Below are 12,163 nucleotides of genomic sequence, written 5' to 3' on the forward strand. Positions count from 1 at the left end.
AAATTTGAAAAATGCTCCAAGCAAAGAATTGCTTCCTAAAAACACACTGGTCAACATGTATGGTTTTTGACTAAAGAAAGCAAAGAGATGATTTACAAATAAAATTATAGACATACCTGACATAGTTTGATCAAGTTTGTGGATAAGAGATTTTTTAGCACACTCAACATCAGGACTTGGGTAATCCAAAACTTGCCTGCACCAAACTAATGGACTAACCGATTTCTGCATTGGTGTAAGTTTTTTCTTTGGTGATGAATACAGCCTAGAAGATGACAACAAAAAACAGAAAATTCCTTATTAAGCACAAGGTTATATAAAACAGGGATCCTTTTGGATCAATTTAAATAGGGGAGAAGGGAGTAAAAATCATGGAGTATATTTTAAATCACCCACATTTACTTACTGCACAGGAAATTATAGTAAAACAATCAATATAAATCCAAATTTCAAATACTAAGTGAACCCAAATGAGGTATTCCTAAAGTAGGTGCTTTATTAAGACTATGAGAAAACACCTGTCTTTCCAGCAGTTTATTCTATTTTCAACAGTACTTGACTAACTCCTTAATACATCCATATTATTAAATCTAGCTAGGAAGCAGGAGGAGGAGCTAAATTCCTTGCTCTGCACCTATTTCCCTTCCCACCACATACACAAACATCTACCATTAGTGATTCATTCCTTTTAGTTAAGCAGTATCCAATGTGTAGTCCTCTTTTCAAATGACAATGTGTTGGACAAAAGCAATACTTTAAACCCTAAATAACTAAATGTGAATCAATTACTAAATTGCTTCAGTTTCAGAAAAGAACCAAGAGACAGTATTTTATAAGCTAATGGCAAAGGTATACAGAAGGGAAAAGTTGAACAGAAAATACGGAGGCATGTACATAAATTTTCTACATCATGTTTCTCAGATTAATCCAGATTATGTCAGTTATTATTAATTTATTTCAAGTGTGACCCCTTAAGAAAAATGCAAATAGTTATTGATTTCTAACCAGGGTGATTTTCAAATTAAGACACATTAAGTGGAATTTATGAAGCAAAATTAGGCTTTGATACTGTATATCTAGTGAAAGATTTCAATAAGGATAATTTCACATTTACATTAATCAAGTTAGTGTAATAATATGAAGTGTTGTTTCACTGTAAATATTTAAATAAATGCATATCTACAGAACTACAATAGACAAACTACTTTTAGTGGCAACAGTACCTTTTCCATCACTTGTCTCTTTTCCCCATCTATAACTTAGGTCTGTCACTCACATGCATTATTTAGTTTTGATCAAGATCATCAAGGCTAACTAATGGGGGTAGATGACCATTTCTTTAGTCTACAATCCAAATTCATTTGACAAAAATAGTGAAACAAAATCTCAATTTATGGAATAACTATCAATTCAAAATGAAATCAGTGGGGTTCATTCTATTTCCAATTTAAATACTGCAAAGATTCCTTAACAAAAATCTCTACCTCAGCAACTCCACTTTAAAAATTGTCGTAAATATTACATACTGATATCCTATGTCAGCGAATGTTTAGCAAGGTAAACCTCTATAGATGAATAATAAACAATAATAAAACAATTTTATGACATTATCACTACTCTTTCAATACATATATTTTTCCTACACTGACTGGTTTTACATAATTTACCCACATGGCTCACATGTACTAAGTACATAGTCCCCCTACTGCTGGCTATAAAATTCCTTTTTAAAAAGTGCAAAGCAGGGCTGGGTGCAGTGGCTCATGCCTGTAATCCCAGCACTTTGGGAGGTCAAGGCGGGTGGATCACCTGAGGTCAGGAGTTCAAGACCAGCCTGACCAACATCTCTACTAAAATTACAAACCCCAACCCCTTGCCTGCGTGTGACGTCAGAATCGCCATGGCCAGCTATCCGAACCAGCAGGGCTGCCCAGGAGCTGCAGGACAAGCACCAGGAGCCCCTCTGGGTAGCTACTACCCTGGACCCCCCAATAGTGGAGGGCAGTATGGCAGTGGGCTACCCCCTGGTGGTTATGAGGGTCCTGCCCCTGGAGGACCTTATGGACCACCAGCTGGTGGAGGGCCTTATGGACACCCCAATCCTGGGATGTTCCCCTCTGGAACTCCAGGAGGACCATATGGCGGTGCAGCTCCAGGGGGCCCCTATGGTCAGCCACCTCCAAGTTCCTATGGTGCCCAGCAGCCTGGGCCTTATGGACAGGGTGGCGCCCCTCCCAATGTGGATCCTGAGGCCTACTCCTGGTTCCAGTCGGTAGACTCAGATCACAGTGGCTATATCTCCATGAAGGAGCTAAAGCAGGCCCTGGTCAACTGCAGTTGGTCCTCATTCAATGATGAGACCTGCCTCATGATGATAAACATGTTTGACAAGACCAAGTCAGGCCATATCGATGTCTACGGCTTCTCAGCCCTGTGGAAATTCATCCAGCAGTGGAAGAACCTCTTCCAGCAGTATGACCAGGACCGCTTGGGCTCCATTAGCTACACAGAGCTGCAGCAAGCTCTGTCCCAAATGGGCTACAACCTGAGCCCCCAGTTCACCCAGCTTCTGGTCTCCCGCTACTGCCCACGCTCTGCCAGTCCTGCCATGCAGCTGGACTGCTTCATCCAGGTATGCACTCAGCTGCAGGTGCTGACAGAGGCCTTCCGGGAGGAGGACACAGCTGTACAAGGCAACATTTGGCTCAGCTTCGACGACTTCGTCACCATGACAGCTTCTTGGATGCTATGACCCAACCCATCTGTGGAGAGTGGAGTGCACCAGGGACCTTTCCTGGCTTCTTAGAGTGAGAGAAGTATGTGGACATCTCTTCTTTTCCTGTCCCTTTAGAATAACATTCTCCCTTGCTTGATGCAACACTGTTCCAAAAGAGGGTTGAGAGTCCTGCATCATAGCCACCAAATAGTAAGGACCAGGGCTGAGGCCACACAGGTAGGGGCCTGATGGAAGAGAGGATGGAAGTTGAATGTCCTGATGGCCATGAGCAGTTGAGTGGCACAGCCTGGCACCAGGAGCAGGTTCTTGTAATGGAGTTAGTGTCCAGTTAGCTGAGCTCCACCCTGATGCCAGTGGTGAGTGTTCATTGGCCCATTACCGTTACTACCTGTGTTCCCTCACCAGGCTATCCTGTCACACGAGCCCATTTTCTCCAAAGTGGAATCTGACCAAGCATGAGAGAGATCTGCCCATGGGACCAGTGGCTTGGATTCCGCCACACCCATAAATCCTTGTATGTTAACTTCTAACTGCCTGGGGCTGGCCCTGCTCAGACAAATCTGCTCCCTGGGCCTCTCTGGCCAGGCTCTGCCTCCACGGCTGGAAGCCCTCACTTGCCTGCCATGCTCTGCTCGGCTTCAGTCTCCAGGGGACAGTGGGCACCTCTCCCTGCCAATACTTTTTTTAATTTGCATTTTTTTTTTCATTTGGGGCCAAAAGTCCAGTGAAATTGTAGGCTTCAATAAAAGGATGAAACTCTGGGGAAAAAAAAAAAAAATACAAATCCCATCACTACTAAAAATACAAAAAATTAGCCGGGTGTGGTGGTGGGCGCCCATAATCCCAGATACTCAGGAGGCTGAGGCACAAGAATCGCTTGAACCCAGGAGGTGGAGGTTGCAGTGAGCCAAGGTCACAATCACACCACTGCAGTCCGGCCTGGGCAACAGAGCAACACTGTCAAAAAAAAAAAAAGAAAAAAAAGCCTCAAAAACATTATGTTCAGTGAATGCATACTGACACTTAAGAATCCATTTACATGAAATGTCTAGAAAAGCATATGGAGCAGAAAAAGAGATTTGTGGTTGCCTAGGGCTGGAGGTAGGAATGGGAATGAGATTTCTTTTCAGGGTGATATAGATGTTCTAAAATTATAAGGTAGTGATAATTATGGTAATGGTTTGTCATTGTAAATATACTAAATTCACTAACATACAATGACTTTTTATGATATGCTGATTATAAGCTATTAATAAATGTTATGGTATATAAATTATATCTTGATAAAGGTGTTTTTAAAAAGTTGCAACGTGCTTTGGCATCTTTAAAAATACAGAAACTACTACAAACTAAATTAATACAACAATAATTCAAAATCAACTAAAACATCACAACTGCCCCCCCACCCTGCAAATCCCTCATTTCTTTCCTGTTGTTAATAGCATTATAATTCTTTCAGTTATAAAGACTAAAACCTTGTGAGTAATTTAGGATTGCTCCACCTTTTTTTTTTCCTACCCTTATCAAAATAAACTATTTTTTCTCCCATTCCTGTACTTGCTCCCTTAACTGGGAATACAGAATGCTCCTTCCTTCCATTAGCAGATTAAAGCAACTTGTCCATACTTATTCATAGTGATGAAAAGGGAGAAAATGATACAGTAAGCCCTGGGTACACTAACTTTCTATATCACTCTATCCTCTTATCTGAAGTCTAAAAACAAAGGGCGTTGGCCCATATGATATTGGCACAAAATTCCTTGGTCAGGTAACCTTTGGTTGAGGTTTCAAAGTACATACTTCTAAACTTGCCAGAGGACACATGAGCTGAGTTGTATCACATAACTGAATTCACCTTTAGCAGGACCGAGTTGTTTAAGTCTCTCAATTTAAAAGGAAATCCTAAGTAAATTCTCATTACAAATAATCTATTGGTAATAACAATATATATCATATTCTTTGTTCATTTCTTACAAACACATGGACTTGTTCGAAATAACTATTTTGCCCACTAAAAACATTTTTTTTCATTTTGACACTTAAGAATTTCTTAAATCATAGAATATGATTTAATCAAGAGGGACATAATTCTGATGAACACAGCAAGTTTATTTACAGTTAATGCAACCTAAAACTTGTTAAAAAAACAAACATTACTTCATTATACTAAAATTAAATCATGGAGGCTCAATGGGGAGCTGAGCCTCCAACCTGGCAAACAAGGCACTGGGACATCCTATTCACATGCAGATAGTCAGACTGGATTAAAAAATAAGACACAACGATACGTTGTCTACAAAATAAACATCTTAGATTCAAATTCATAAATAGGTTGAAAGCAAAAGAATGGGAAAAAATAAGACCATGAAAAAGTAACTATAAGAACTGGAGTGGCTATTATTAGACAATAGACTTTAAGATACAAAAAATTACTAGAAACAAAAAGGGACGTTTCAATACATCAGAAAGATATAACATTATAAATTTAAACATACCTAACGACAGTAATAGAACTGAAAAGAAAAATAAACAATTCAGAAATTTTGTTTTGTGGTTTCAATAGCTGACTCTTAATAACTGAAAAAAGAACTACATGGAGAATCAGAAAAAATACAGAAGACTTCAGCAACATTATCAACCAACTTTACTTAACCATTTATGGATTATGGGATGCTCCATCCAACAACACAAAACACATTCTTTTTAATTGCACATGGAACATTCTCTGGGATAGACCATGGGCTAGGACATAAAGCAAGTCTTACTGAATTTTTAAAAACTGAAATTATTTAAAGTATGGTTTCTGACCACAATGGAATTAAATTAGAAATCGGCAACAGAACGTAATTTAGCAAATTCCAAATATTTGGAAATTAAAAACATACTTATAAATAAAGTCAAATAATGTATCCCACAAGGGAAATCAGAAAGTACTGTGAACTGAATAAAAACAAAAACACAACATACCAATATTTATGTGATGACGCTCAAAAAGTGCTTAGAGAAAAATCTGTAATTTCAAACACTTAGGAATGAAAAGAGGTCTAAAATCAATAATCTAAGCTTGAAAAATTAGAACAAGGGCAAATTAAACCCAAAGTAGGCTGGACACAGTGGCTCACGCCTGTAATCCTGGTACTTTGGGAGCCCGAGGCTGGTGGATCACCTGAGGTGAAGAGTTCAAGATCAGCCTGGCCAACGTGGCAAAACCCCATCTCTACTAAAAAATACAAAAATTAGCGGTGGGGGCGGGGCATCTGTAATCCCAGCAACTCGGGAGACTGAGGCAGGGAGAACTGTTTGAACCCGGGAGGTGGAGGCTGCAGTGAACCAAGATCCCGCCACTGCCCTCCAGCCTGGGCAACAGAGCGAGGTTCCATCTCAAAAAATAAAAATAAATAAATAAATAAACCCAAAGTAGCCAGAAGGAAGGAAATTATAAAGATTAAAGTAGAAATCAGTGAAATAGAAAACAGAAAATTATAGGGGGAAAAACTGCTTTTCTGTTTTTGTTTGTTTGAGATGGAGTCTTGCTCTGTTGCGATCTCAGCTTACAGCAACCTCTGCCTCCCAGGTTCAAGCTATTCTCCTGTCTCAGTCTCCCGAGTAGCTGGGATTAGAGGCACCCGCCACCACGCCTGGTTAGTTTTTTGTATTTTTAGTAGAGATGGAGTTTCACCATGTTGGCCAGGCTGATCTCAAACTTCTGACGTCAAGTAATTCATCTGCCTCAACTTCCCAAAGTACTGGGATTACAGGCGTGAGCCACTGCACCCGGCCTATTCTTTTTTTAAAGACAAAAAAAGGATAAATTTTTAAGTGAGACTGATCTAGGAAAAAAGAAAACATAACTTACTAAAAACAAAAGAGAGGACATCGCCACAAACACTACAGACATTAAAAGGAATATAAGCAAATATTATGAACAACCTAATGCCAATAAAATAGTAAAACAGATTAATTCCTAGGAAACATAAATTATCAAAAAAACTCTAAAAACTCAAGAAAGAGAACCTGAATAGACTTTTATAAACGAGACTGAATTAGAAATTTAAAAACCGGCCTGGCGCAGTGGCTCACACCTGTAATCCTAGCACTTTGATAGGCTGAGTCGGGTGGATCACAAGGTCAGTAGATCGAGACCATCCTGGCTAACACAGTGAAACCCCGTCACTACTAAAAATACAAAAAAAACGTGGCCAGGCATGGTGGCACGTGCCTGTAGCCCCAATTACTCAGGAGGCTGAGGCAGGAGAATCGCTTGAACCTAGAAGGCAGAGGTTGCAGTGAGCCGAGATCCAGTCACTGCACTCCAGCCTCGGTGACAGAACAGGACTCTCTCTCAAAAAAAAAAAAAAAAAAAAAAAGAAAGAAAGAAATTTAAAAACCTTCCCAGAAAGAAAAGTTCAAGTCCACATTTTTTCATTAATTCTATCAAATATTAAGGAAATAATGCCAATATCAATCCTACACAAACTCTTTAAGAAAAACAGACTTAATGGTAAAAGACCACATAGTTTCTCCTAAGACTGGGAACAAGGCAAGGATGTACACTCTCATACTTTTATTAAATGATATACAGTACAATAAGGCAAGAAAAAAAAAAACTAAAGGTATTCTGATTGAAAAGAAAGAAGTAAAACATGTTTAATCGCAGACAACATGATCCTGCACGTAGAAAATCCTTTCTAAAACTCTTAAATTAAAAGAAATTATATAACAAATGTGTTCTGCAAGGTCACAAGACACAAGATCAATAAGCAAAAAATTGTATTTCTAAACACATCAATAAACAACTTGAATATGAAATAGATATAGCAATTTCATTCACAACAGCATCAAAAGGAATAAAATACTCAGGAATAAATTTAACAAATGAAATGCAAGATGTACACTGCAAACTACAAAACACTGCTGAGAGAAATTAAAAGAAGACATATGAAGAGATATACAATGTTTACAGATCTGAACACAAGACTGACAAGATGTTAACTCCACCAAACTGACCTGTAGAATCAACATATCCCTAGAAAACCTCAGTAGGCATTTTTAACAGAAACTGACAAGCTGATCGTAAAATTTATATAAAAATGCAAAGGCCAAAGAATGGATAAAACAATTTTGGGAAAAATTTTTTTTTAATTTTGCAAATCTCTGGACTTGCCTGCTTTTCAAATTCATCTTGTACACTGCAGTCAGTGTTTTCTAAAATACAAATCTGACTTTATTAGTATTCTTTTGCTAAAAATTCTGTGCCAGTTTCCCTCTGCCCTTAAGATGGAGCTTTTTTCTAAAAATGATCCCCACAGCTCTTGAGACCTAACCAATGATTTAACTGTCGTAGTTCTTCTTTAGCTTCATTTCTCACCTTCCTCCACCACACAAATTTAAATAGCAGCCATATGGAATTAATTTCTATTCCTGGAAAGTTCAACACTTTTGCTTCTAGGTCATTTGTGCATGTTGTTCCCCTTGTAACAAGTTTCATTCCATTTTTTGCTTCCTCACCCTCCCCTGCTCAACTTCACCTAGCTCTTCTCTATTTTCTACTGGGTATCAACTTAAATGTCAATTCTTTAGGAAAACCTTCCTGGAACATCTCTAATAAGATTGTATTAAGTGTCTCCACTATGTACAACACAGATGCAAAATGTTTTAAGAAAGTATCTTTGTAGACATTTAGATTCCCCCTGTCAAAAAGGAAATTCTATCCCTTATACTCATTATAATAAGAGATTATATTTTATTTATTTTTGTCCCGTTTGAATTTTTTGAGTTGGTATTTATAATTTGAAAAGAGACATTTAAACATGTATTGCAGGCAATAAAAATGCTACACAGGAACTTCAAACATTATGCTAAGTAAAAGAAGCCAGTCACAAAACATCACAGATTGTATGATACCATTTATATGAAATGTCTAGAATAGGCAAATTTGAGATAAGTTGATCAGTGGTTGCCTGGGGATGGATGAGGGGGTGGAGAGAAGGAATGGGAAATGATTACTAATGAGCACGGGGTTTCTTTTGGGTATGCTGAAAATACTCTAAAACTAAATTATGGTGATGGTTGTACAATTCTGTGAATATATTAAAAACTATTGAACACTGAAAACCACAGTACACTTTATTTTTTATTTTATATATATACACACATATATATATATATATATATTTTTTTTTGGAGACAGAGTCTCACTTTGTCACCCAAGCTAGAGTGCAGTGGTACAATATCAGCTCACAGCAACCTCTGTCTCCCAGGTTCAAGTGATTCTCATGCCTCAGGCTCCCGAGTAGCTGGAATTACAGGCGTGCGCGACACCATGCTGGCTAATGTTTGTGTTTTTGGTAGAGACCAGGTTTTCCCAAGTTGGCAGGCTGGTCTTGAACTCCTGACCTCAAGTGATCCACCCGCTTCAGCCCCAAAGTGCTAGGATTACAAGCATGAGCCACCATGCCCAGCCCACAATACGCTTTAAACAGGTGCATTTTATGGTACATAAATTATATCTTGATAAAGCTGTTAAAATGTGATAGGAATAAATTGGCCTTTCAAGATGCCACTTTTTCCCTTAGAACAATCATTACAAGGGAACTAACCACTATTTTTTTTTTTTTTTGAGACAGTCTCGCTCTGTCACCCAGGCTGGAGTGCAATGGCGCGACGTCTGCTCACTGCAACCTCTGCCTCCCAGGTTCAAGCGATTCTCCTGCCTCAGCCTCCTGAGTAGCTGGGATTATAGTCGCGCACTACCACGCCCAGCTAATTTTTGTATTTTTAGTAGAGATGGGGTTTCACCATGTTGGTCAGGCTGGTCTCGAACTCCTGACCTCGTGATCCACCTGCCTCGGCCTCTCAAAGTGCTGGGATTGCAGGCATGAACCACCGCACCCGGCCTAACTACTATTAAATACAATTTACATATACCGTTAAATACTGAGTTATTAGAAATATAATTAAGAATACGATAATACAAAGCTTACAATAAGAAGTCATATTTTGGCCCATATATCACACATACCTGTATAATATGGTGATTAAAGACAACTAAGAATATAACTATTTTTTAAGTGTAATAACTTTCAGTAACATGGAAATGTACAAATATAAGAAATAATAACCTCCCTTTCTCTACCAAAATTACACCCCAAAAGTATTTACAATTTGAAGTATGTCTCTCCAGACTTTTCTTCACATTGTTAATATACTTCTTCACATAGTAGATGGACATTAAGTAAATAATGGTGAGAGGAAAGAAGACAGGAGTTACTTTGCTGAATCTGTGGTAACCATAGTAATCACTTTTCATATTGTAGCCAGCTGAAAGTAGGCTACTGAAGCCAAGGACAAAAATGACTTAAATTTAAGATAAAAATAAAAGTTATATTAAAAGCATTATTGAAATAAATTTCTTTAGATGCAAATTTTTTACAGGCTGAGGAAAATAACAGACTTTTACTACCTCTAAATCATCCCCCTCTACCTATTCACTGAGTAAGGTACATTCAATGCACAAGGACACTGTCTTCACAACATTCAATGCACAATCCCCAACACAGGCACTTATACATGCTCAAATATTTGGATCTGAATTAACACTAAATAAAAAAGCAATATGAAAAGAGATAAAGGGAGGATACCAAAGTAAATTAAAGCAGCCACTTTTGTAACTTTGTTTCCATTTTAATAATTCTATAATTAATCTTTAATTAATAAAAGCTTATCTTATTATCTTTGGGCTGGGTGTGGTAGCTCACACCTGTAATCCCAGCACTTTGGGAGGCTCGGGCAGGCGGATCACCCAAGGTCAGGAGTTCAAGACCAGCCTGGCCAACATGGTGAAAACCCATCTCTGCTAAAAATACAAAAATTAGCCAGGCGTGGCTGCGGGAGCCTGTAATCCCAGCTACTTGGAAGGCTGAGGCAGGAGAATCACTTGAACCGAGGAGGAGGAGGTTGCAGTGAGCTGAGATCGCACCACTGCACTCCAGCCTGGATGACAAGAGCGAAACTCCATCTCAAAAAAAAAAAAAAAATACAAATATCTTTGGTTTTACTCACAAGCAAATATAATTTAATAATTCTAAACCATTAGGATACATTGCTTATAATGCTTTAATAAGCTTTCTTAGTCAATGTAACAGTAATTATAATAATTTATATTGTATTAAATGCTCATTACATGTCAGGCATTGCTTCAGTATTTTAAATATAGTAACTCTTTCAATCTTCATTACAAAATTGTAAGATAGGTGTTATTACAATCTCCATTCTACAGATGAGGTCACTGAGACAAGTGAGGTAAATAAGTTGTCCAAGGCGGCACAGCTACTAAATGGCAAAACCAAAATTGCTCCAAAAGCAATACTCTTAAATATTATACTTTACTGCCTAATAGCATTGCTAAAAAAGAATATAAAAGATTCCTAAATTAAAGACTTTAATAGGGCCAGGCATGGTAGCTCACACCTGTAATCCCAAAACTGTGGAAGGCTGAGGTGGGAGGATCACTTGAGGCCAGGAGTTCAAGACCAACTTGGGCAACACAGTGAGACACTGTCTCTACAAAAGTTTTTTTAAAACATCAGTGGGGCCGGGTGCGGTGGCTCACACCTGTAATCCCAGCACTTCGGGAGGCCAAGTCAGGCGGAACACCTGAGGTCGGGAGTATGAGACCAGCCTGACCAACATGGTTTAGTTTAGAAACCCCATCTCTACTAAAAATGCAAAATTAGCCGGGCATGGTGGTGCATGCCTGTAGTCCCAGCTACCCAGGAGGCTGACGCAGGAGAATCGCTTGGGAAAAAAAAAAAAAAAAACATCAGCTGCGCATGGTGGCAAGTGCCTGTAGACCCAGCTACTTGGGAGGCTGAGGTGGGAGGACTGCTTGAGCCCAGTTCAAGGCTGCAGTGAGCTATGACTGTGCCACTGCACTCCAACCTGGGCAACTGAAAGAAACCCTACCCCTTGAAACAGGGGGAAAAAAAGAAAAAAAAAAAAAAGACTTCAATATAATCATTCTAACAGCCACAACGTTCCCTGCTTTCTCCTAAGCCTTACCAACTATAAAATATAAGGTTTCAATCAATCCCACCTACTACTACAACCAAAAATCACAATTAAATTGAAGAAAAACACATTCAGTTCAAATATATAGTATCTTTTTGAACTTCTAGATTGTTCATAGTGCTATTTTATTATTATATTTGGCCCATCAGCTAATTAAAAGACATATAATACTATATTTATATAAATATATATAATATGTTCTTCTGGTTTTTAGAGAAATATTAAAAATATTACCAATAATACTAATAATTATTAGCAAGGCAAACTTCATTAATAAAGTTTTAGAACAGAGCTATTTTCAAGCACTGAAGTGACATTAGTTGCAGGGTAGAATATATGAGTATGTATGACAGAACA

General features: G+C 38.4%; 1 protein-coding gene and 1 pseudogene across 2 annotated transcripts in view; one reads left to right on the forward strand and one right to left on the reverse strand.

The window, feature by feature from the left end:
* The window catches only part of SLAIN2 (SLAIN motif family member 2), a 77,637-nt gene that overhangs the window by 49,486 nt on the left and 15,988 nt on the right, over positions 1 to 12,163 (reverse strand). For both annotated transcript variants that reach the window (XM_008017458.3, XM_038008549.2), the window contains exon 2: positions 117 to 265. In XM_008017458.3, coding sequence (XP_008015649.1) covers positions 117 to 265 — 149 coding nt within the window. The remainder of the gene's footprint in view (positions 1 to 116; positions 266 to 12,163) is intronic.
* On the forward strand, positions 1,851 to 2,801 carry LOC103246128 (peflin pseudogene; annotated as a pseudogene).

This window comes from Chlorocebus sabaeus, chromosome 27, assembly GCF_047675955.1.
Source record: "Chlorocebus sabaeus isolate Y175 chromosome 27, mChlSab1.0.hap1, whole genome shotgun sequence".
Classification (NCBI taxonomy): domain Eukaryota; kingdom Metazoa; phylum Chordata; class Mammalia; order Primates; family Cercopithecidae; genus Chlorocebus; species Chlorocebus sabaeus.